We start from the raw sequence: 27,750 nt of genomic DNA on the forward strand, positions 1-27,750 counted from the left end.
TCCTTGAAAATGCTAATAAGAAAATCTTTTCTGGAGAATTCATTATGATTTTTAAATGTTATAAATGAAGATGAGATCATAATTAAACATGCAACAAATAAAATAACAAAATATTATAAATTATTTTATTTATACAAATAAAAAAATTGAGGTGGAATTTTTTTTAAAAATCACTTATCAAAATTCATGCAGGAAGAAATAGAATACCTGAAAAAGACCTACAACAGAATCAAATCAGTAGTTAAAAATCTTCTCACAGGGCTGGGGTTGCAACTCAGTGTACATTGCTGGGTTAGATCCTTAGCACCACATATAAATAAATTAATTAATTAAAGGTTTTGTGTCCATCTACAACTAAAACAAAATATTTTTTAATCTTCTCACAATACTTAGTACCCAGGACTTGTTTTTTTAAATACGTTATCCATTAAAAAGAATTAGGAATCCTTTTGAATCTGGTGATTCCAAGAATAGAGTTAGGAAGACAATAAGGTAAACCTGGAATCCCTCATTTTGCCAGCATTTTAAGAATTATTCAAAGAAATAAGGGAATATGTCAGAAGGTCACAGAAGCCTGTTGAAGGTTCCCTCACTGGCCAAAATTAGAAAATTAAAAGATCAAACAAAATGAAAGTGACAGATTTTAAAGTTAAGAGTAAAATAAGAATTCATGAGCTCATATAGATGGATATATATTATCACAGTTGAATGCCAGCTATTAAATGTATAAGGAATGAAGGAATTATAAGATCATACTTTATTCAACAATATAGTAACGATCAATTCAGCAATAATCAACAGTGGATGCTAAAACTAATGTGAAAAAGTTGATAAGAAAAGTAAAATTCCTAAAAGATTATTTTTAACTACAAAAGGAAAAACACTAACTTTACACTGGAGAAACCTTGCAAACCCCACCCAAATGATCAGAATCAATATTACCAGTAATGAGGAAAAAAAGACATCGAGTACTTCCTAATATGAAAGAATTAATTTGTTGTACTTCTGTGAAATGCATAATCAGAATCTACTTGAGAAAATATGAGACCACAACCAACTGAGGCCACCATTCATCTATTAGACTGGGCACAATAAAAAATAGTGACACCACCAAGTGCTGGTAAAGAGGGAGAGAAACTGCATGTCACATACATTGCTGGTAGGCAGTGTAAAGTAGGACTGCTACTCTGGAAACTAAATCTGGCAGTGTCTTGTTAAGGTAAACGTACATCTGTTACACAGCCTAGCAGTCACACTTGTAGATATTTAATCAACAGAAATGAAAACTTGTGTCTATTTATGGAACCTATTTATGAATGTTCACAGTAATTTTCCTTGTAATAACCAATACTTGAAACAACCCAGATGTCTTCCAGTAAGTGAATAGATGGAGAAACTGTGATATATTCATACAATGAAATACTATTCAACAATTAAAAAAGGAACAATCAATACCCTAAACTTCCTGTGTGTTATGCAACTTCTAAAAATGACAAAATTATAGTGATAGAGAACATATTAGTAGTTGCCAGAGGTTAGGATTAGGGAGAGAGGGTAGGACTACAGAGTAGTCTCTGTGGTGATTGAAATAATATGTACCCTTATTGTGGTACATATATATGAACCTGTTCAAGTGATGAAATTTCATAGTACTGTATGCCAAGAGAAAAAATGAGTACATGTAAACAAATGAAATTTTATTAAAACCTATAATTTAAATAGAATTGTATCCATGTCAGTTTCTTAGTTTTGATAATGTGCTCTGATTATACAAGCTATTATTGGGGAAAGCTGGCTGAACCCCTCAAGTACTTTGACTTACATTAGTCCAAAAAAGTTTTTTTAAATTAATGGACATGTAACAAAATAACCTGTCTGTACTCTTCAAAAAATTTAAGATCACAAAAGACAAAGGAATGAATCACTTTTTTTTTCTTAAAGAACTTTTGGCAAAATTTGAATAAACTCTCTATACCAGATAATATTATGATAAGTTAATTACTCTTTTAATCATTGTACTGCAGTTATGTAAAAGAGTGCTCTTATTTTTAGGAAATACACTACAGTATTTAGAGGTAAAGAAGCATCTATCTGCAAGAAATCTTCCCATATTTTAGACAAGAAAAATAATGAAATTTTTAAAAGAAAAAAACTTTAGCATGTGTGGTTCATTTGTTCTTCAGACTTCTTGTTGTTAATTTTATTATCTTTACAACTCTCTTCACTTGATTTTTTTCTTTTCCTTTGTTACAAAAAGGGTATTGAATATCAAGCAGCTATGGAATATCTCCAAAAAATAGACAGAAGAAGCTTATTATCTGAAATTGAAGTACTACGTGCTCAAATTAATGACAAGAAAATGACCTTGAAAAGAGAACAAGAAAATGATAAACCAAACCTAGGTATGTTACAAAACAGATTCATATAATTTCACAAATGGGTGAAAATATTTCACTCTACATTATTATTACTCAGTTAAAACATTTCCTTTTAGTGGTATTGATTTCTCATTTTCATAACATTAATTGTATTAATTACTATAGTGGCTAGAGGATTGTCAAATTGGTTTTAAACAGCTGTATCTAATTTTAAATACAGTAGCCTTACCTTGACCAAGTTAAACAAATTAATTTCATGGTCTCTTTTTGTTTCTTTGTTTGTTTTAATTAGTTATACATGACAGTAGAATGCATTTATGCACTTTGATATATCATGCATAGATGGGATATAATTTCTCATTTTTCTGAGTATACATGTTGAAGAATCATATTGGTCATGTAGTCACATATATACATACAGTAATAATATCTGTTTCATTCTACTATCTTTCCTATCCCCACATTTCCTCCCCTCTTCTCCCATCACTTCCCTCTACCTAATCTAAGGTAACCCTATTCTTCCCTACTACCCCCCACCTTATTGTGAATTAGCATTCACAAATTAGAGAAAACATTTGGCCTTTGGTTTTATGGGACTGGCTTATTTTGCTTACCATGGTATTCTCCTACTCCAACCATTTTCTGGCAAATGCCATAATTTCACTCTTCTTTAAAGCTCTGAATAATATTCCATTGAGTATATATACCACATTTTCTTTATCCATTCATCTGTTGATTGACACCTAGGTTGGTTCCATAGATAAGCTATTGTGAATTGAGCTGCTATAAACATTGATACAGCTGCATCACTATAGGGTGCTGATTTTAAGTCCTTTGGGTATATAAACCAAGGAATGGGATAGCTGGGTCAAAGGGTGGTTCCATTCCCAGTTTTCTGAGGAATCTCCGTACTGCTTTCCATAGTGGTTGCACCAATTTGCAGTCCCTCCAGCAATGTATGAGTATGCCTTTTCCACCACATCCTCGCCAACATTTGTTGTTGCCTGTATTCTTGATGATTGATTGCCATTCTGACAGGAGTAAGATGAAATCTTAGAGTAGTTTTGATTTGCATTTCTCTAATTGCTAGAGATGTTGAACTCTCTTAAAGCTGTACATTAAGAAAGGTGTTTTACATACTAGAGGATAACTACCTAAAGGAAAAGGAAATCCATAATGAAAGTAGCCATTTCTTTTTTAATCCCTCTTTTTAAAAATTTAACTATAACAACATACAGAAAAGTGAACAATTCAACTCTTCAGTATGACATTCTTTTTTAAATTTTTTTTAATATTTATATGTGGTGCTGAGGATTGAACCCAGGGCCTCGCACATGCTAGGCAAGCACTCTACTGCTGAGCCACAACTCCAGCCCCAGTATAACATTATTATATGAATGTCTGTGGAGGAGACATTGCTTGTGTTAAGAAGTAGAACATTGCCCACATCCTAAAGCCACCCCCTCTTTAGAAACTTAGAGGTTATCCTGATTTTTCTTTAGTTTTATTACTAATTTATATATTCCAAAATCATATGTTAGTTTTTCTATTTTTGAACTTTATCTGTATATTTTATGTCTTGCTTCTGTCACCTTCCTGAATTATCCCAACTTACTGCATTTATCTATAGTTCATTTTTGTTACCATATAGAATTCTCTTGTTTGGATATTCTACAACTTATATAATATTTCATTCTGTAGTTGATTAGATTTGGATTGTTTCTGCTTTTTAGCTATTAGAGTCAATGCTGTTGTGGACACTGTTGCAAAGTGTCCACAATTTCTGATGCAATTGTACTTCTGATGCAATTGTACTTATGTCTTTCTAGGAGTGAAATTGCTGGGTCATAGGATTCATATCTTTAAATTTATTAGAGAACACCAAACTATTTTAAAGAGTAGTTTTTTTAGGGGCTGCAGTTGTGGCTCACAGGTAGAGTGCTCACCTAGCACATTGGAGGCCCTGGGTTTGATCCTCAGCACCACATAAAAATAAATTAAAAATAAAGATATTGTGCCCAACTACAACTAAAAAATAAATATTTTTTTAAAAAGTACTTTTGTCAATTTGTGCATGCACTAGCAGTATGTGAGAGTTGTCTTATATACAACTTTGCCAACTTTCCGGTATTGTTAGACCTTTGCTGCCAATCCGTTTGGCGTGCAGTACATAATTGTAGTTTTAATTGATTTTAATTATTCAAGTGGCTTAGTGCTTTTTCATATGATTATCAACTATTTGGATTATTGTTTTTGTGATATGCTTGCTTGGATCTTTTCCCCACTTTCTGATAAAAGTCTATTTAATTTAACTATAAATGGAAATCGTTATTAAATTCTTATCATATCTATTGAGGACACATGCATCTTTAGTAACTGTTTCATGTAGTAATGATAGAAACACCTGTGCTTTTGCAGAATTTAAAATCACAACACAAGCTCAAAATTTGTCATTGAAAAGCTGAATCATGTTAAAATTCTTCAGAGAAAACAGGTATAATAAGTTAAATTAAACATATCCCTGTAGACAAAGGCTTAATTGAAAAGTTTTAAAGGGAATTAATATTGTTTATATAGAATGCTATTGAAGTCTTATCTCTGTAGATTCATGTTTATATGTGTAAATTATTAACCTCTACCCCTAAGAAATAGTTTTAAAAGCTAAATTAACATGATTATCATCTAAAGTCAATGTTATGTCCTTCTTGTAATATCATTCTTACTAATTGTAATGTCTGTTGATGAACTTTGCTAAAATTTAATGACTATTTAACACCCAAGTAAATATGTCTACAGACCTTTTCAATGTGCATATGTACATAAGTATATTTTTTGTCATAAAAACAGGATCCTGATGCATATTTTGTAACCTGTTCTTATTTAACATGTCTAAGATTTTAGTTCAGGCATTGAACTCAACCACTGAGCCCTCTTTTATATTTTATGTAAAGACAGAGTCTCACTGAGTTGCTTAGCACCTCACCATTCCTGAGGCTGGCTTTGAACTCATGATCCTCCTGCGCCACTAGGATTACAGGCTTGCACCACCACACCTGGCCGAGATTTAAATTCTTGAGTTTGTTTTCATTGTAACAGATGTGTATTATGGAGGTTTTGGTTCCTTTTTATTGAAAAAAACAAGATCTCAACTGGAGTTTGGACTTCTATTTCTGGAACAATTATAAAAGTAAAGTTCCTAAGGACTGTCTGCAAAGAGAGGCTGAACAAAAGAAGCAACCATTATAGTCATAGATACATGAATAACTCCTACAAGTACTATGTGTGATTTTCAAAAGTTCTTGGAGGGCTGCGGTTGTGGCTAACTGAGTGAGGCACTGGGTTCAATCCCCAGCACCACATAAAAATAAATAAATAAAAGTATTGTGTCCATCTACAACTAAAATTAATAAATAAAGAAAATTTTTTTAATTTTTTTATATATTATAGTTTTAGGTGGACACATATCTTTGTTTTTACATTTACGTGGTGCTGAGGATAAAACCCAGTGCCTCATGCATGCTAGGCAAGCACTCTACCACTGAGCCACAACCCCAGCCCCTGTTGTTAAACTTTTATTATTTTCATAAATACTTCTGAAATCTTGGCTACTACCACTATGAGGAAAACATGCATAAAGTTTATTTGTATTAAACTTTGGGGACTGTAATCCTTTCATGATTGCTTTGCAGTTATCTCCTATGTTACAAATCAGTTCTTATCAATAAAATATTTATAAACCAAATAGGAGTTACTAGGTTAAATTATAAATATTGATCATTTTTTCTTTAGAACTTTTGGAATATACTATGCAGCAGAAGCAGTCTCAAATTCTGGAGATGCAAGTGGAGCTCAGCAATATGAAAGACAAAGCAAGTGAACTTCAAGAACACCTGGTAGTTGCTGAACTAAAAAATGAACTTGCACAAACGGAATTGGAACTTGAAACAACACTCAAGGCACAGCATAAGCATCTAAAGGAATTAGAAGCATTCAGGTATACCACACTTCCTTATTATAAACGTGTATTAGTGAAGGAATTGGAGTACTTTTGTCATAAATATTATGCAGATATTATAAAAATAAAATACATGTTGTTTAAGTAGCATGTGATTTTGTTATTTATAGGAAAAAACTACAGTAGAGGGTGAAAATCCCCAATTTTTCCAAATTATAAGTTTAAGATTGTTTGGCCCAAACAGTATTGTGGCCCTCAGTTCTATTTGAGACTTGTATAAGATATACTTGTGATCTTTATTTTACCTCCAGCCAATATGAACTTAATCTTTATGATCTCAATATGTTTCAGAATTTAGTTAGCCAAAATACACAGTATTTGAAGATATAACGCTTATGAAAAGGATATATTTGTTGGTGTAAATACTAAGGGAAGAAAAAAAAAGTTTGTATAGGATTTCTTTGCCATCCCTAAAATATAAATTTCTCTCTGGGTTTTCATCCTTTTAGCAAGGACTCTTTATTCTGTACTGTGTAAATATACCCTTTGGAAAGGGCCTTCTTAGGTACATGCAGCTGGTGACTCAAACTGGCACATCCAGTCCAATTGTCATTTTTTAATTTGAATAGACCCATGAACTAGCTTATACATACATAGACATAAGAGAGATCATAAAAAGGAAAAGTTTTTTTTTTTTTTTTGAAAAATCACACCTCAGGCCGGCATACATCTGTCTTCCTTTCCTACTAAAATAACCTGTTTTTTACCCAACTCTGGAAAGCCCTGGTCTACCTCTGCATTCAGGTCCAAGGTTGGCCTTCAGGGATTCTGCTAGTGCTTTTGTCACTCTTTTCCTAGTAGTTACAAGCTAGGAACTTTGGCATTCATTCCATATGTGGTTGAAACTACCTTGTAGTCATGAACCACTACTGTCCTCTTAACTAGTAGATAAGATAATCGGGGGCTGGGGCTGAGGCTCAGTGGTAGGGCGCTTGGCTAGCATGTGTGAGGCACTGGGTTTGGGATGATCCCCAGCACCACATAAAAATAAAGGTTTGTGTCCATCTACAACTAAAAAAATAAAATAAATTTTAAAAAGATCACTCAGACACTTAAGCTTCTCCATGTGTTCCCTCCTTTTTATTTCTCTGAAACTCAGCAGAGTCCCAAAGGAATTTTGTTTCTTAAAGTAGTTCTTGCCAGGTCACATTTGATGCTTCTTCAAAGGATTTTGCTTTTTTTTCTTCTTCTTCTTCTGAAAAATGTGAGTTTTGCTTTTGTTTCTGTGTTTTTAAACTGGAAACTTGAGTTTCCTTAGTTCCAAATGTCAGTTCACAAATGAGAAAAACAGGACAAGGAGGGGTTATTATAAACCCAGTAGGGACAATTAGCCTGGTCTCTCTATTGCACCCATGCTGGCTCTCTAAAAGCAGATCAGGTCTTCCACCGTGCCTGCCTCTTCTACTTATTGTAGTCTCACACTCCAGTTTCTCCTTTCCCACTTCTCATTCCCAACATCACCTTGTGTCTGGCAAACAAAGGGTAATCACTGGCAGATACATTGATGAAAAAGATGTAATACCTGCCTGAAATCCAAAGACAGCTCACTTTCTGTTGGGGAAGGGCCATATACTCAGAACTTAGGAGACACTCATGTGAAGTCTCAGGAGTTAGCCAGTCATTTTGATTAGAGGAATTTGGGGAGACTTATATTTTGACTCTCTTAAAATTGAGTCTTGAAACAGACTGGTTCCACAGTGTGCTTTCACCTTCAGAATTATGATCCTGACAGAGCCCTGGCACTCCAGAAAGCTCTCTAAGCCAAGATGGGCCACACAGCAAACCTAATGCAGCTGTATGATGACATTAATACCCCCATTCATTTAAAGCCAGCATTGTTTTTTGTTCCTGGTCACATGGCCTCACCCATCCTCCAGCTTTCCCAGCTCCCTTTTATGGGTCCTTTTATTCTTTTTTCCTCTCATCTACCTATCATCCACTATTCTGTTTCCTGCGGCTACTTTCTTTCTGTGTATTTTTTGCCCTCCATCTCTTCCTGTCTCATTAATCTGTAAAGCTAGAACCTGATTCTGGCAACACCAAAGACCTCTGTTTCCCCTTGGAAATGAGGTGAGGGGAGCTTACAACTGTGTTCTTCTGTTCCAGTTAATTTTGCCATCAACCCAGGCGCATGTACATAGTTTTGGATTAGGAAATTGTGATTGTTGAAATCTGATCTGTGCTCATATTTAAATGATTTTTGTAGAAAGTATATTTTATGATCTTTATAGATATGCTCTGATGTCTTATCTTGGAATCTTTTTTTTAGAATGAAAATTTTGGTTCAACGGTGGCAGCAAGTCACAGATTCTGGTTCTACCAATGTTAACAGGGATGGCTTTGAACTGAATCCAGGTAAAGTCAAAATAGCATATTTCTACATTTACAGCCCTCTAAAATTATTGAAAATGTAATATCTTCCAAATAGCAAATTCTGAAGCCAGTGTTTTCCAAAGATAAAGGAGCTTATAACTAACAAGGCTAGGGACTTCACTGTTTTAAAGAGAATAAGAATTGCTGATTTTTATGGGCGCTGGTCTATACTAAGCCCTGCTTTTTTCATATATTCTGCCAATCTGATGTAATCACAATTACTATTATTCTCACTTTACAGATGAAAAATTGAGCACTGGAAAACACATGGTATTTGTCCCAGATTACCCAGTAGTGCTGCCCAGTAGGGGCACTTAAGGCTCTGGGTTCAAGAGAGAATAGCTATTAGTCATGTAAAACAGTTATGGTTTGAAGTTTTCATGATCTAATAATACTCAAATCATTTGAGTTTACTACTACGTTGTATAAAAATAAGAACAGTTAAAATTCCTTCTCTCTACACCTAGAATGAAGTAGAAAGAACATTAGGGCTTGAACATTTGGGATATAAGGATGAGGTCAAAAGTGGGAGAGCACAGAGTACAGAGAAAAGGGAAATTTCCATGAAAGTATTTTGAAATATAAATGCTTGCACTGAGAAATTTTTATCTGTGTCATACCAAAAATTAGCAAATCTTGATTTCAATTTTTTTCCTATAAAAGGAGAGTGGAGTCATAAAGGATCTGGTTACATTAGTCTAATTTTTCTTTTCCACATTATCTTTTCCCCCAAATGATAACACATTCAGAAACCCTAAGATTGAGGTCTTTTAGAAATAAAATACTCCAGTTCAGTAGTTTTTCTTTGAAGCATAGTTCAGATACCAGAAATACTCAATTTCAATAACAATATTGAAAGCTTAAGTTTTATCTCTTCTTTAGCAAGAATAATTGAAAATTATCATTATAAGTAAGACAGCATGGTATAATACACTATATACACATGGTATAATACTGTTTTGTAGAAATGTTCAAGGGCTTGGTTTTTAGTTTTTGTTGTGTTTTGCTTTGTTATCTTAACATCTTGCATTACATTAAGATGCTGAAAAGACTGACCCATTTTATCATTCTTCTGGTGAACTAGAACTAGATGGAGAACCAAGACCAACAACATACCGCTCAAGATCAGATCTGGATTCTCCTAGGTGCCTTTTACCGTTTCAAAATAGGTAAGAATTAAATGTATTAATATTTAACAGAGAAAGATGGACACTGATAGGACTTTGGCAGATGGACATCTTTAGTTGTAATTTGTTTAACCTATGGCCCAGAATCAAAGCTAGGTTTTAAATTTGTAAATGGTTTCTAAGGTTAACGGAAACAGAGCTGATCAAATGTTGCTTACTATATGCCATAGTTAGACATTGGAAAAAGTGTTGATTAAAATTGATAAGTCCCTGGCCGTTAGAGAAAATGTTAGTCTGCATGACAGATGCATTTTTACATATCCAGCATTTACTGACAAACTGACAGGTTTTATACTTGGCATTTTCATGAAGCCCTAGCTTCTTTGAATTTATTGAAGACCAATTTCTTTCCCATCCCAAACTTAGAAGCATGGGGGATATAGATCATATAATATGTACTTGGCCTGCCTTCCGGGGTGGGGGAGGATGCAGGTGTGTGATGTGATTGCACTGTTTCTGGGTAATTTGGTTCATGTACATTGCTTTTAATCCTTAGGTCTCCAGGCACCCTAGCTGATTTAAATCCTGGTTCCACAGTGTGCTCTCACCTTCAGAATTATGATCCCGATAGAGCCCTGGCAGATTATATCACTTGGCTAGAGGCACTACAAAGAAGACTTGGAACTGTACAGACAGGTGCTTAAGTTTAACCACTTATTGGTAGTGCCATAGTGCTAGACCCACAGCTCTCCTCATTTTGAAACTCCTTAACCCTCATTGTTTAGAATAAAATCTACTTCACTTACCAAGTTAGGTAAAGCTTAAACTGTGTAACCAGCAGCGCAACTAACTTTAGAGTATTCAAGACATGATTTATCACCTCAAATCCTGCCCACCCCCAAATAATTCCCCTACAATCTCTTCATTCAGTAGATTACTCATAGAAAATACATGATTGAAGACTAATGTGCGAAGGTGCTCTGAGGTAATGCATGGTAGAAAGTGGTGAGGCATACAGATACTGGTGAGGAAGAGGATTGATCACTTAGTACAACCATTATCCCTACTACTGCCTGGTGCTTTTAAGAGTGATCCAAAAAAAAAAAAATTCCTAATTTTCTTTCCTCAAAAATATACCTGAAGTGTCATACTTGATAACAGAAGTGGATTCTCTATTCATTATGAGAAAACTTCTTTTCCCTGTCTTCCTTTAGTTCACTTCTGATCCAGAGATTTTGAATCATTTTAGTTTGAATTGTATTCAGTCTCCTTTTATAGTTTTTTTTTGACTTTTATTAATGATTCTCTTTTCCTGCTAGTCCCACAAACTCTGTGGACTAATATCAGATTGAGTTAGTAGTTATCTCTTCATTCATTCATTCAAAAAATTCATGTGTTTAACACAAGTAACTTGTAATACTAGGAAACTCTCATTATTATAGTTGAAGTCTGTTTGTTGGTTAAAGGTTTGTTTTGTTTTAAGCATCCAAATTTCATAAGACCCAGAATCTGAAGACCAAAATATTTTTTAGGATATACGAAAAATATATAGAACTTCAACCTTTAGAACACTTTATATTAGCATGATTCTTAATTCCTTGCTTTAGAACCACTCTTGATGACTTGTAAGTATAGTCAAAATCTCTTTAAAAATCAGTTGAACTATGAATAAGACGTTTAAGGAACAAAGGGCATTTTTTCTGATGGAGAGTTAAGAGTAATCTTTTTGTTATCTATACCAGCTAATTTATATAGAACAATCTAATTTAAAATCATGCAAAATGTCTTGTTTTTCTCTTACAGGTTCAACTACTACATTTCATAGTGGTATGAGAAGATAATACTTTAAAAACATTAGAAGTTGAAGTGATTTTAAACAAATTCTCTTTTGTAAATCGAAGATTCTTTTGTGCTTTTATATTGTGAATATTTAATGGGACCAAAACAAACACAGCTTATGATTGTATCAGATCTCTTGCACATGAAAACAAACTGGAATTTGTACATACAAGCATTGTGTATGTATTCATGCACAATAATCACTAAATTACATGTATATTTGCGGAATGTTAATTTAAATGATTAAATTATAAACATTGTGTATTTATCAAATGGGTGAAAAGATTAAACTTTTGCCGATATGATACTGCTGAATGTGTAGCTTGCGGTGTCCTGCACTTTTCATTTAAGGCTACTGAAATTACATGTTTCTGCTTAATATATTTGCTACTGGTGATGAAGACAGAAGATATCACTTGTAGACACCTATTTTTGTATAATGGTAGAAGTTTTGAATTTTATGGGGTATTTTGTCAAAGCACTGAAAATAAAAATGACTTCACCATTTTCACCACACTGTATTTGAAACTTCTTCATTTTTAACTGAGCCATATAGTTCCTGGTGCATATCCTCATAAATTACTTATCTTAAATATGCAAGACCTTAGGATTCAAACAGAAAGTTGTCCTTATATAATTGGATATTAGGGTTTTGTATGAAGGTTTTCCCTCTGCCTTTCCATCAACTTATATCTAAGGATAATATTTCTTAAAAGCCATATTTATTCAATTACATTTGGTGTTACATGTATGTCTTTACAATCTGTGGCCCACTATGACACAAAAATCATTTAGCTCAAATAATCTAAATTTATTAATTAGATTTCAGCAGAATCAAACAGAATTCCTGCTGCCCAACACAATTCAGACAGGGAAGCTGTCACAGATGTTGTTTCTTTATCTAGACTATTCCAATAACATGGCAACTCACTAAAACAGGAATTGTATTTTTTGCTGATGTCTGGAGGATTTTGATGTCCTATGATTTAGATCAACACAAATAAGCATAGTAACGAGTTGTACATTCTTGGAAGTTTCAATATTAGCAGCTGGGCTTCAGTATGAGGATTTCTAAACATAGCAAAAGTATCCTAAAGCTAGTGGAAGGGGAGAGTTGTGGGTAAGAACCAGAAGCTAAAATGATTGCCATTCAGGACTATTTTGTTGTAGACACATGACAAAAGCAGATGGACATAAGGGGAGGGAGGGGAAAAGAGAGGAGGGAGCAAGAGAGGGATAGGAATGATGGTGGAATGAGTTAGACATCATTACCCTAAGTACATGTATAAGACATGAATGGTGTGAAAATACTTTGTGTATAACCAGTGTCTTGAAAAATTGTGTTCTACATGTGTAATATAAAATGAATTGCATTCTGCCATCCTGTATAACAAATCAGAATAAATTTTTAAAAATTTAAAAAAGAGCAGATGGACAAGTACTTAGCAACAGCAGTTCTCTCCAACTGTTGACCATTAAGCCTCCTTATATTAGGCCAATGCAGTCACACTACTCATGATTCTCAATAGTCTGTAGTTTAAAAACTAAATCCGTAGTGCTTCCCTAGCATACACAAGGCCCTAGTTTCAAGCCATAACACCATAAAGCAAAACTGAAATCAGACTTCACTAACAGAGCAGCTTTGCCTAGGGTTCTTAACTTTTTTCTTTTTTAAGTTGTCAATGGACCTTTATTTTACATATTTATATGAGGTGCTAAGAATCAAACCCAGTGCCTCACACATGCTAGGCAAAGTGCTCTACCACTGAGCTCTACCCTGACCCACCAACTCATGCTTATCACATAGTTAATCCCACCAACATGGATCTCTTTAGCCGTCTGACAAAGCTATCAATCCTGATTTTCAGAATGCTTTTAAAGACAATATAGGTATATATATACATATGATTCCAAAGAAAACCAATTATACACAAATAATTACTAAACTTTTCAAGTTGTGATATAGTACATATTAAAACATTAAAGTGTACTATAAGCCACCTATAATCCCAGCTGCCCAGATCCACCCACACCAACCTACCCAGGATCCCTGCTCTCAGTGGTCCTGGTTCACTCCTCCACAAGCAGGGCAGACACCACCAGAGTCTAGCCATTGGTGCAGGACTTCCCCTTCCAACCAGCAGACTACCACAGGAGGTCAAGCCCAGCGGCCCAGACCCACCCATTCCAACTTAAGCAGGACCCAGATCCAGGATGTAGTAGCATTTATTGAGGACACCAGCAGGGTCTGGAAGCCCAACATCAAGGTGAGGTGAAGACATACTGCACAGGTACCACAAAAATATAGAAAAGAAACTAACATCTCAGATCCAAACTGCAAGAAAGGCAGACACACAGACAACGTAAAAAAACAAGGGAGGAAAGTGCCCCCAAACAAACCAGGACACTATAATATCAGAACCCATAATATCAGTGAAGTTGATGAAATGTCAGAGAAGCAGTTCAGAGATTTCGTTCTTCTGGGTTAAACCGTTCCTTTGCAGTAACCGTTTTCATTTTTAGGTTTCACTCTGTTTTCTCCTATATGGATACATGTAGTTGGAACTCTAAATCAAACACAGTTTGTGCTAGCTCTTTGAAACTGGGCACAATAAAGTAGTTCCAAGTTCTATCTCTATGGTTTGTTTCCTATTGAAGTAGCCCCAAGCATAGACTAACGAGACTCACTTTCATTGAAAGGGGTTGCCAAGCTTCCAAAAAACTACGAGTTTCCTGAAATCTCAGCAAACATTTTTTCACCCAATCTTGATGATACTTGCAGGTAATGATCAGTACACCAATCCCACTTGGCTCACCAAATTTAATTCTTCTGGGTTAAACAGTTCGTTTGCAGTAACCGTTTTCATTTTTAGGTTTCACTCTGTTTTCTCCTATATGGATACATGTAGTTGGAACTCTAAATCAAACACGGTTTGTGCTAGCTCTTTGAAACTTGGCACAATAAAGTAGTTCCAAGTTCTATCTCTATGGTTTGTTTCCTATTGAAGTAGCCCCAAGCAGAGACTAACGAGAATCACTTTCATTGAAAGGGGTTGCCAAGCTTCCAAAAAACTACGAGTTTCCTGAAATCTCAGCAAACATTTTTTGACCCAATCTTGATGATACTTGCAGGTAATGATGAGTACACCAATCCCACTTGGCTCACCAAATTTCATTCTTCTGGGTTAAACCGTTCGTTTGCAGTAACCGTTTTCATTTTTAGGTTTCACTCTGGTTTCTCCTATATGGATACATGTAGATGGAACTCTAAATCAAACACGTTTTGTGCTAGCTCTTTGAAACTTGGCACAAAAATAAAATAGTTCCAAGTTCTGTCTCTATGGTTTGTTTCCTATTGAAGTAACCCCAAGCAGAGACTGACGAGAATCACGTTCATTGAAAAGGGTTTCATTGAACTCGTAGATCCAAAAAACTACGAGTTTCCTGAAATCTCAGCAAACATTTTTTCACCCAATCTTGATGATACTTGCAGGTAAAGATCAGTACACCAATCCCACTTGGCTCACCAAATTTAGTTCTTCTGGGTTAAACCGTTCCTTTCCAGTAACCGTTTTCATTTTTAGGTTTCCCTCTGTTTTCTCCTATATGGATACATGTAGTTGGAACACTAAATCAAACACGGTTTGTGCTAGCTCTTTGAAACTTGGCACAATAAAGTAGTTCCAAGTTCTATCTCTATGGTGTGTTTCCTATTGAAGTAGCCCCAAGCAGAGACTGAGGAGAATCATTTTCATTGAATGGGGTTGCCAAGCTTCCAAAAAACTAAGAGTTTCCTGAAATCTCAGCAAACTTTTTTACACCAATCTTGATGATACTTGCAGGTAATGATCAGTACACGAATCCAACTTGGCTCACCAAATTTTGTTCTTCTGGGTTAAACCGTTCGTTTGCAGTAACCGTTTTCATTTTTAGGTTTCACTCTGTTTTCTCCTATATGGATACAATTAGTTGGAACTCTAAATCAAACACGCTTTGGGCTAGCTCTTTGAAACTTGCAAGATAAAATAGTTCCAAGTTCTGTCTCTATGGTTTTTTTCCTATTGAAGTAACCTCAAGCAGAGACTGACGAGAATCACTTTCATTGAAATGGGTTTCATTGAACTAGTAGATCCAAAAAACAACGAGTTTCCTGAAATCTCAGCAAACTTTTTTTCACCCAAACTTGATGATACTTTCAGATAATGATCAGTACACCAATCCCACTTGGCTAGCCAAATTTCGTTCTTCTAGGTTCACACGTTCGTTTGCAGTAACCGTTTTTATTTTTAGGTTTTACTCTGTTTTCTCCTAATTGGATACATGTAGTTGGAACTCTAAATCAAACACGGTTTGGGCTGGCTCTTTGAAACTTGGCATAATAAAGTAGTTCCAAGTTCTATCTCTGTGGTTTGTTTCCTATTGAAGTAGCCCCAAGCAGAGACTGAGGAGAATCATTTTCATTGAATGGGGTTGCCAAGCTTCCAAAAAACTAAGAGTTTCCTGAAATCTCAGCAAACTTTTTTACACCAATCTTGATGATACTTGCAGGTAATGATCAGTACACGAATCCAACTTGGCTCACCAAATTTTGTTCTTCTGGGTTAAACCGTTCGTTTGCAGTAACCGTTTTCATTTTTAGGTTTCACTCTGTTTTCTCCTATATGGATACAATTAGTTGGAACTCTAAATCAAACACGCTTTGGGCTAGCTCTTTGAAACTTGCAAGATAAAATAGTTCCAAGTTCTGTCTCTATGGTTTTTTTCCTATTGAAGTAACCTCAAGCAGAGACTGACGAGAATCACTTTCATTGAAATGGGTTTCATTGAACTAGTAGATCCAAAAAACAACGAGTTTCCTGAAATCTCAGCAAACTTTTTTTCACCCAAACTTGATGATACTTTCAGATAATGATCAGTACACCAATCCCACTTGGCTAGCCAAATTTCGTTCTTCTAGGTTCACACGTTCGTTTGCAGTAACCGTTTTTATTTTTAGGTTTTACTCTGTTTTCTCCTAATTGGATACATGTAGTTGGAACTCTAAATCAAACACGGTTTGGGCTGGCTCTTTGAAACTTGGCATAATATAGTAGTTCCAAGTTCTATCTCTGTGGTTTGTTTCCTATTGAAGTAGCCCCAAGCATAGACTGACGAGACTCACTTTCATTGAAAGGGGTTGCCAAGCTTCCAAAAAACTACGAGTTTCCTGAAATATCTGCAAACATTTTTTCACCCAATCTTGATGATAATTGCAGGTAAAGATCAGTACACCAATCCCACTTGGCTCACCAAATTTCGTTCTTCTAGGTTCACCTGTTCGTTTGCAGTAATCGTTTTCATTTTTAGGTTTCACTCTGTTTTCTCCTATATGGATAGAATTAGTTGGAACTCTAAATAAAACACGGTTTGTGCTAGCTCTTTGAAACTTGGCACAATAAAGTAGTTCCAAGTTCTATCTCTATGGTTTGTTTCCTATTGAAGTAGCCCCAAGCAGAGACTGACCAGAATCATTTTCATTGAATGGGGTTGCCAAGCTTCCAAAAAACTACGAGTTTCCTGAAATCTCAGCAAACTTTTTTACACCAGTCTTGATGATACTTGCAGGTAATGATCAGTACACCAATCCCACTTGGCTCACCTAATTTCGTTCTTCTGGGTTAAACCGTTCGTTTGCAGTAACCGTTTTCATTTTTAGGTTTCACTCTGTTTTCTCCTATATGGATACAATTAGTTGGAACTCTAAATCAAACACGCTTTGTGCTAGCTGTTTGAAACTTGGCAAGATAAAATAGTTCCAAGTTCTGTCTCTATGGTTTTTTTCCTATTGAAGTAACCTCAAGCAGAGACTGACGAGAATCACTTTCATTGAAATGGGTTTCATTGAACTCGTAGATCCAAAATCAACCAGTTTCCTGAAATCACAGCAAACTTTTTTTTACCCAATCTTGATGATACTTGCAGATAATGATCAGTACACCAATCCCACTTGGCTTGCCAAATTTCATTCTCCTAGGTTCACACGTTCCTTTGCCTTAACCGTTTTTATTTTTAGGTTTCACTCTGTTTTTTCCTATATGGATACATGTAGTTGGAACTCTAAATCGAACACGGTTTGTGCTAGCTCTTTGAAACTTGGCACAATAAAATAGATCCAAGTTCTATCTCTATGGTTTGTTTCCTATTGAAGTAGCCCCAAGCAGAGACTGAGGAGACTCACTTTCATTGAAAGGGGTTGCCAAGCTTCCAAAAAACTACGAGTTTCCTGAAATCTCAGCAAACATTTTTTCACCCAATCTTGATGATACTTGCAGGTAATGATCAGTACACCAATCCCACTTGGCTCACCAAATTTCATTCTTCTGGGTTAAACCGTTCGTTTGCAGTAACCGTTTTCATTCATAGGTTTCCCTCTGTTTTCTCCTATATCGATACATGTAGTTGGAACTCTAAATCAAACATGGTTTGTGCTAGGTGTTTGAAACTTGGCACAATAAAGTAGTTCCAAGTTCTATCTCTACTGTTTATTTCCTATTGAAGTAGACCCAAGCATAGACTGAGGAGACTCACTTTCATTGAAAGGGGTTGCCAAGCTTCCAAAAAGCTACGAGTTTCCTGAAATCTCAGCAAACATTTTTTGACCCAATCTTGATGATACTTGCAGGTAATGATCAGTACACCAATCCCACTTGGCTCACCAAATTTCGTTCTTCTGGGTTAAACCTTTCGTTTGCAGTAACCGTTTTCATATTTAGGTTTCACTCTGTTTTCTCCTATATGGATACAATTAGTTGGAACTCTAAATCAAACACGCTTTGTGCTAGCTCTTTGAAACTTGGCAGAATAAAATAGTTCCAAGTTCTGTCTGTCTGGTTTTTTTCCTATTGAAGTAACCACAAGCAGAGACTGACGAGAATCACTTTCATTGAAATGGGTTTCATTGAACTCATAAGATCCAAAAAACAACGAGTTTCCTGAAATCTCAGCAAACATTTCTTTACCCAATCTTGATGATACTTGCAGATAATGATCAGTACACCAATCCCACTTGGCTCGCCAAATTTCGTTCTCGTAGGTTCACCTGTTCGTTTGCAGTAATTGTTTTCATTTTTAGGTTTCACTCGGTTTTCTCCTATATGGATACATGTAGTTGGAACTCTAAATCAAACACGGTTTGTGCTAGCTCTTTGAAACTTGGCACAATAAAGTAGTTCCAAGTTCTCTCTCTATGGTTTGTTTCCTATTGAAGTAGGCCCAAGCAGAGACTGACGAGACTCACTTTCATTGAAATGGGATTCATTGAACTCACAGATCCAAGAAACTACGAGTTTCCTAAAATCTCAGCAAACATTTTTTCACCCAATCTTGATGATACTTGCAGGTAAAGATCAATACACCAATCCCACTTGGCTCACCAAATTTCGTTCTTCTGGGTTAAACCGTTCGTTTCCAGTAACCGTTTTCATTTTTAGGTTTCCCTCTGTTTTCTCCTATATGGATACTTGTAGTTGGAACTCTAAATCAAACACGGTTTGTGCTAGCTCTTTCAAACGTGGCACAATAAAGTAGTTCCAAGTTCTATCTCAGTGGTTTGTTTCCTATTGAAGTAGCCCCAAGCAGAGACTGACAAGAATCACTTTCATTGAAAGGGGTTGCCAAGCTTCCAAAAAACTACGAGTTTCCTGAAATCTCAGCAAACATTTTTTCACCCAATCTTGATGATACTTGCAGGTAATGATCAGTACACCAATCCCACTGGGCTCACCAAATTTCGTTCTTCTGGGTTAAACCGTTCGTTTGCAGTAACCGTTTTCATTTTTAGGTTTCGCTCTGTTTTCTCCTATATGGATACATGTAGTTGGAACTCCAAATCAAAAACGGTTTGTGCTAACTCTTTGAAACTTGGCACAATAAAGTAGTTCCAAGTTCTATCTCTATGGTTTATTTCCTATTGAAGTAGCCCCAAACATAGACTGACGAGAGTCACGTTCATTGAAAGGGGTTGCCAAGCTTCCAAAAACCTACGAGTTTCCTGAAACCTCAGCAAACTTTTTTTCCCCAAATCTTGATGATACTTGCAGGTAATGATCAGTACACCAATCCCACTTGGCTCACCAAATTTCGTTCTTCTAGGTTCACCCGTTCGTTTGCAGTAATCGTTTTCATTTTTAGGTTTCATTCTGTTTTCTCCTGTATGGATACATGTAGTTGGAACTCTAAATCAAACACGGTTTTTGCTAGCTCTTTGAAACTTGGCACAATAAAGTAGTTCCAAGTTCTATCTCTATGGTTTGTTTCCTATTGAAGTAACCCCAAGCAGATACTGACGAGAATCACATTCATTGAAATGGGATTCATTGAACTCACAGATCCAAAAAACTACGAGTTTCCTGAAATCTCTGCAAACATTTATTCACCCAATCTTGATGATACTTGCAGGTATAGATTAGTACACCAATCCCACTTGGCTCACCAAATTTCATTCTTCTGGGTTAAATCGTTCGTTTGCAGTAACCGTTTTCATTCATAGGTTTCCCTCTGTTTTCTCCTATATCGATACATGTAGTTGGAACTCTAAATCAAACATTGTTTGTGCTAGGTCTTTGAAACTTGGCACAATAAAGTAGTTCCAAGTTCTATCTCTACTGTTTATTTCCTATTGAAGTAGACCCAAGCATAGACTGAGGAGACTCACTTTCATTGAAAGGGGTTGCCAAGCTTCCAAAAAGCTACGAGTTTCCTGAAATCTCAGCAAACATTTTTTCACCCAATCTTGATGACACTTGCAGGTAATGATCAGTACACCAATCCCACTTGGCTCACCAAATTTCGTTCTTCTGGGTTAAACCGTTCGTTTGCAGTAACCGTTTTTATTTTTAGGTTTCACTCGGTTTTCTCCTATATGGATATATGTATTTGGAACTCTAAATCAAACACGGTTTGTGCTAGCTCTTTGAAACTTGGCACAATAAAGTAGTTCCAAGTTCTATCTCAGTGGTTTGTTTCCTATTGAAGTAGCCCCAAGCAGAGACTGAGAGAGAGTCACTTTCTTTGAAAGGGGTTGCCAAGCTTCCAAAAAACTATGAGTTTCCTGAAATCTCAGCAAACATTTTTTCACCCAATCCTGATGATACTTGCAGGTAAAGATCAGTACACCAATCCCATTTGGCTCACCAAATTTCGTTATTCTGGGTTAAACCGTTCGTTTGCAGTAACCGTTTTCATTTTTAGGTTTCCCTCTGTTTTCTCCTATATGGATACATGTAGTTGGAACACTAAATCAAACATGGTTTGTGCTAGCTCTTTGAAACTTGGCACAATAAAGTAGTTCCAAGTTCTGTCTCTATGGTTTGTTTCCTATTGAAGTCACCCCAAGCAGATACTGACGAGAATCACTTTCATTGAAATGGGATTCATTGAACTCACAGATCCAAAAAACTACGAGTTTCCTGAAATCTCTGCAAACATTTTTTCACCCAATCTTGATGATACTTGCAGGTAAAGATCAGTACACCAATCCCAATTGGCTCACCAAATTTCGTTCTTCTAGGTTCACCTGTTCGTTTGCAGTAATTGTTTTCATTTTTAGGTTTCACTCTGTTTTCTCCTATATGGATAGAATTAGTTGGAACTCTAAATCAAACACGGTTTGTGCTAGCTCTTTGAAACTTGGCACAAAAAAGTAGTTCCAAGTTCTATCTCTATGGTTTGTTTCCTATTGAAGTAGCCCCAAGCAGAGACTGACGAGAATCAATTTCATTGAAAGGGGTGTAAAAAAGTTTGCTGAGATTTCAGGAAACTCGTAGTTTTTTGGAAGCTTGGCAACCCCTTTCAATGAAAGTGATTCTCCTGAGTCTCTGCTTGGGGCTACTTCAATAGGAAACAAACCATAGATATATTACTTGGAACTACTTTATTGTGCCAAGTTTCAAAGAGTTGGCACAGAAGAAAATTTGGTGAGCCAAGTGGGGTTGGTGTACTGATCATTACCTGCAAGTATCATCAAGATTTGGTGAAAAAATATTTGCTGAGATTTCAGTAAACTCGTAGTTTTTTGGAAGCTTGGCCACCCTTTTCAATGAAAGTGAGTTTCGTCAGTCTCTGCTTGGGGTTACTTCAATAGGAAACAAACCATAGAGATAGAACTTGGAACTATTTTATTTTTGTGCCAAGTTTCAAAGAGCTAGCACAAACCGTGTTTGATTTAGAGTTCCAAATACATGTATCCATATAGGAGAAAACAGAGTGAAACCTAAAAATGAAAACTGTTACTGCAAATGAACGGGTGAAGCCAGAAGAAGGAAATTTGTTGAGCCAATTGGGATTATTGTATTGATAATTACCTGCAAGTATCATCAAGATTGGGTCAAAAAATGTTTGCTGAGATTCCAGGAAACTCGTAGTTTCTTAGAAGCTTGGCAACCCCTTTCAAATAAAGTGATTCTCGTCAGTCTCTGCTTGGGGATACTTCAATAGGAAACAAACCATAGAGATAGAACTTGGAACTCCTTTATTGTGCCAAGTTTCAAAGAAATTTGTGCCCATGGACCAAGACAAGTTGTCTGTGTTTCTATTATCTTCTACCCAAACACATGGCATTTTCTGACTCTTCACCAGTGAGAGACAGCTTTCTCTTTACAATTTCCTCACATTTGCTTATCCATTCATCCGGATAGCCATGTTTTCTGCCCTGCTTTCTGGCAGGCCTTGGGTCAGAAGAATTTCAGGGCATCAAAAAGTCTGGTAAGCTAGCTAACCACAGCCCTGATGTTCAGGAGTTTTGTACCCACTGGCCCTGGGTATCAAAAGCATCAGGGAAAGAGGGATCCAAGCAGCAATTGCATTGCATGCTAAAAAAGGACAGCCACTTCAATAAAGGGCAACAGTTTACACGAAGCACGGTAAGAAATTCCCTACCACCACCATCACCTTCCAAATCTGTCTCTTGTTTTAAAATGCAATCACTGTGCTGGATTTCATCATCCTCTTCCCTGCTAAGATAACTCCTAACAGGATATCAAGACAGTTCTTGGTGAACCCAGTTAGATAACATTGTGTTGGTTTTACTTTTGCCACGTGCAATGAAAGGCAAAGGAGGAATGAGGGTGATACAAGATACTGCCACCCCAGGCTTATGTTGTCTCTCCATTCTGAAGACTGAACTATGGTACATGGCAAAATGATAAAAACTCAACCAGTTACCATCACACTCAGTTATCACCTCTAGGTCAGCATTAGCTCCATGCTTAGCAATTAGTTGGAAGAGAGAGAGAGAGAGAGAGAGAGAGAGAGAGAGAGAGAGAGAGAGAGAGAGAGACTCCTCTTTCCTTTCATTTTCAAGATTTTTGAAAGGAAAAAGAAAGTTTTAAAAGAACTGAAGATAAAGACCAAATGATAAAAGAAACAATGGTTAATGTTTGGCAGACATTTTCTTCAGATTCACATTCATATCTTTATCCTTATTTGGTAAACCTCCAAGATCTCACACACCCCCTCCTCTCTGCCTTTCCATCATCCTAACCCCACCCCCAAGTTGGAATGAAACTCATTCTTCTCATGTTCCCATAACATTTGGTTCAAATAGAATAGATTACATGTCGCTTTTTTTCTCTCCAGTGTGCCTTGTAATAAATGTTTGTTAAATCAAATCAAAGATCATTAAAAACACTGAAAATAGGTGAATCCCTACTGCGTGGATAGGATATTTATCATGAATAGTCTTAAAACTGGAAATTGTCCCTATGTAAGGTACATAGTAAAAGCTATGGGAGAGTGGTGGATGGATCTAAAGTATGTCAGATTAGCAGGAGGAGGAAGAGGAAGAGGAGGAGGAGGAGGGTGATGATGATGATGATGATAATAATAATAATAATACAGAATCATATTCAGAAGCCAAGATAGACCTCCTATTCTCCATGTGACTGAGAGTCTATTAAAATTTAGACTGCATGGGATGTTTCTAAAGTAAATGGGTACAGCTAAGGAGAAGCAGTTTAGAGTCATGGTTAAGAATGCAGCCTTCAGCCAGGTACTGTAGTGCATGCCTGCAATCCCAGCAACTCAGGAGGCTGAGGTAGGAGGATTGCAAATTCAAAGCCAGCCTCAGCAATGGCGAGGCACTAAGCAAGTTAGTGAGACCCTGTCTCTAAATAAAATACAAAATAGGGCTGGGGATGTGGCTCATAGGTCAACTGCCCCTAAATTCAATCCCTAGTACCCGCCCCCCCTCCCAAAAAAAGAATGCAGGCTTCAAATGTAAACAGTCTCTAGTGGCCAAATTGGGGAATGTTCAAACAATAAAATAAATGATAATAGTGATAGATTATAACTAATAAAATAGAAATCCATGCAATCCCCACTGACAAAAATAATGATGACTCTTCCTTATACTAGAATGCAACTAATAACTACAGAAGGAAAGAAGAGAAAATCACAAGATGGCAGATATCACTGTCTCATGCAAGTATCATCAATAAATGCTAAATTTCATTGCAAAAGTATGATGAGAATGTCTCAAAATATCATTTGACAGCAAATGAGTGAGACTTAGTTTTTTGGTTGTTTTTTAATTTTTATTTTTAATTGTAAATTGACAAATTATAGTTATATATATTTATAGGGTGCAAAGTGATGTTATAATTTATGAATACAATGTGTTTTTTTTCAACAGTACTCACATTGAGCACATATCCCACTTCCTATACTGGCTCTTAACAACTGCAGACTTTTTCAAAAATTCAGCCTCATCCAAAAATATATTCAAAGAGATGTGCTTCAGACTCAACAACAAAAAAGATAATAAAATAAAATAAAAACAGTTTTTAAAAGGTTCCAAAAATACTTTGATTTATAGATGGAGTTTTGAAGTAAATAAATAATTTTTCAAGAAAAGCACTTTGAAAAAGCATCCACATTTCAGATATACAGATTCTGGACTCAGATTTTTAAAAGTTAGATTACATTTTAGACAAATTTTGTCTTTGTTATAACCAGAAAATCTTATGAATCAGATAAACAGCAGTTTCTGCCTTTTTGTACTTGGAACTATAATTGCAGCTCTTTATTTGACTAAAACACACACATATAAGTCTTATTCCTAAATGTTTTATGGCAAATATTTTATTTTTAGGTACATTTAAATTGGGGGTGCCCCGTTATAGTGCACAGAACCTCTTGGGTTCACCGGTAGCACTCTGGGATTTCACAAAATCCAAGCTGGAAATTATAGTCCTGAAGTAAGACTCCAGCAACACAGGATTATAGAAAGTCCTGGTATTATTTCAAGTCAGGATTTTCTTCCATATCCAATTTCACCCAAAGTCGAGCATTAGTCAGCCTGCACCTTTCATATAGCAGAAAGGAGATTTGATTAATGTGATTTCTTTGTAGAAAAATCTAAGAAGATTAAGGCACAATGATATAGGGAAAGCATGCCCTTTCTCAACGTGACATTCTTCAGCACTATATAGAGGTCTGAAGATCTTTCTAGTCATTAGATTGTTCACACCAGCTGCATCTGAAAGAGAAAAAAAAAATCTATCATCAGGGAAAACTTTCAATTTTTCACATTTTAGTTTCTGTCTCACGAACAGGTCAACAAATCTAGAGGTCGGTATTGATTTCATTCTATAACTAGGCAGGAAAGGGCATCTTTCAAGGAAACATTTTCAGATTGTTCCCCCATCCACCCCACCCCTCCTTTTGGAACTGTTTTGTGATGGTCCTTGGGGAAAAAATTAGAACCTTCTAAATGACTTTTGTACTCAGTGAAGCATAATGCAAAATAAATCCCGTTGGGGATTTCCAATAACTATTTTCCATCTGTGCATTCTGCAAATCTAATACTAACCAGGAGGCATGCTTTTCTGATATGAGAAAATTAATTCAAAGCTGGTTTTAAAATATATATATATATATACATATACATATAAAATATCATCTGCCTTTTCCACTTTTACTTTTTATATGTTTTTGTGAAAAAATATATTGAGAAAAAAAAGAATAAAATTAAAATACTTTTCCCTAGACCCTCTCAACTTTCCGAATGAGTATTATACTCCCTCTGCTTCGCTCAAATGTAGGGCATTTGAGAATGTGATAGATAAGGAAGTAAATTACTTTCAATAGACCATTTCCAAGGTTGTTTTCTCCTTGGACTATCACATGTCAATTTGGTGGATATGAATCTGAAGATTCAGTTACAATGGAAAGGGCTACAGGGTCAGAACTCACTGTGCAGCCGTCTTTATACCTCTCAGCCACCCAGCTAAGACACCTCAGTGCTCACAACTTAAAGAACCCCTACTGTACCAGTCAGGGGCCTCTTGATCCCACACTCCTCTTCAGAAATCTGACAGCCCACACAAAGCTACCTAAATGGACATGAAAACTACCTTAGTTCTGGGGAGGAAGGAAACTGATAAACCTGGCATTTAACATCCATATCCTCAAATATACTTTATATGCACATATAATGTTGCTGACACTTAACTCCTAAATATTAAAACAATACAGACTTTTGATAGTCACTGTTATCACCATCTTAGCCAAGGAATCTGTAGAATATTAGTATGTTAGTTAAGTAGTTACCTTAAGAACTACTCCTAATTTTGATGCATGAATCCTAGTGTTGGTAAAATATGAGAAATAAACTACAACATAACTCATCTCAGCGAAAGCAATAAAATATTTTGAATGGAACAAAGTCACCAAACTCCATATATGTTCTCAAGGAAAATTCTAAGGTTTTATTCTTAACATCACAAAGAAAAAAATACAAATCCAAGAATTCTCATACTTTACAGTGAAACAATAACTAGAATGCATCAATAATGCACTTATAGTTTATTCCTAGTAGGTCAAACCATATAAAATTGTCATTTTAGAGGTTAAATACCAGAAATTTTGTGTTGCCACCTAACGCTAATCCTGCACTTCATTCAAGTAGATCTAGAATGAAGCCACTTATCTCCATTTCTACCACTGCCCTAGTTGAATCCATCATCTTTCCCTTAGTCAATTTCAATAGCCTCCTAACAGATCCCCTTGCTTCCATTCTCCTCTATAGTTTATTCTCTCTTCTTCAGCAATAGTGATCCTTTTTTTAACTTTTGAAGATTAATGTACATAAACAAAACGTCAAAAAACATGAATTTCAACTTGAGGAATTCTCACAAACTGAACACATCCATGTAACCAATGCCCACGTCAAGCAATAGAATATTCACATAAATGGACTCATGCCATGTACCTTTTTTTTTTTTTTACTACATATTGTATTTGTGATGTGTTCTCTCAGAAATCTGACCACCCACATAAGTTTAGCTAAATGGACGCTATACCTACCTTAGTTCTTGGGAGGAAGGAAACTGATAAACCAAATGTATAATACCCATATCCTTAAATACAATTTGTACTCACCAATGATGATGCTGACACTTAACTCCCAAGTTTTACAACAAGACCTTCATGTATAAACAATAAGATTGTTACATAGAGCAACAAATCTTTCATTCTCATTGCCATGTAACATTCCATTGTATCACAATTTCTTTCTTTCCACTGTGGATGAACCAAAGTCATCTTTTTAAAAATGTAAGAACAAGTAGCTTCTCCACTTAAAACTCTTCATTTGCTTCCACTTGCATTAAAAGATCCAAAGTCCTTACCATGGTGCTGCCCCACCTCTACGCCCCGCCCAAGCCCTCTCTGCCCCACGATCTACCACACAGCCTTCTTTCTATTGCCTCTCTCTGTTACATGCTAAGCTCTTTTTCATTCCTGAGTGGTTCTTTCTGGCCACTACATCCCATCTTCTACCCACCCGATTCAAAGCCAAAGGTGTGGGGTTGGCTTGGTCGCATCCTTCCTCTTTAAACTAAGGTCGCCTTCTCAGAGATGTCTTCCATGACCTTCTTGTCTAGAAGAGCACCACCTTCTATTTCACACCATCCTCCTTGTTTCATTATGACTTTTCACTTTGACTCTGAGAGGAAAATATTAAGTATAAAGTGCCAACATT

The 27,750-nt window shown here is 36.0% G+C and overlaps 1 protein-coding gene across 1 annotated transcript in view; it reads left to right on the top strand.

The window, feature by feature from the left end:
- The window catches only part of LOC144253682 (A-kinase anchor protein 9-like), a 109,580-nt gene extending 97,233 nt beyond the window's left edge, over positions 1 to 12,347 (top strand). Inside the window, exons 30-35 of the mRNA XM_077796359.1 lie at positions 2,258 to 2,402; positions 6,168 to 6,372; positions 8,663 to 8,748; positions 9,851 to 9,935; positions 10,450 to 10,589; positions 11,697 to 12,347. Of these exons, the coding sequence (XP_077652485.1) occupies positions 2,258 to 2,402; positions 6,168 to 6,372; positions 8,663 to 8,748; positions 9,851 to 9,935; positions 10,450 to 10,589; positions 11,697 to 11,734 (699 nt within the window). The 3' untranslated portion in view covers positions 11,735 to 12,347. The remainder of the gene's footprint in view (positions 1 to 2,257; positions 2,403 to 6,167; positions 6,373 to 8,662; positions 8,749 to 9,850; positions 9,936 to 10,449; positions 10,590 to 11,696) is intronic.
- The last annotated feature ends 15,403 nt before the right edge of the window (positions 12,348 to 27,750 follow it).

The sequence above is a fragment of the Urocitellus parryii genome, chromosome 3, assembly GCF_045843805.1.
Source record: "Urocitellus parryii isolate mUroPar1 chromosome 3, mUroPar1.hap1, whole genome shotgun sequence".
Classification (NCBI taxonomy): Eukaryota; Metazoa; Chordata; class Mammalia; order Rodentia; family Sciuridae; genus Urocitellus; species Urocitellus parryii.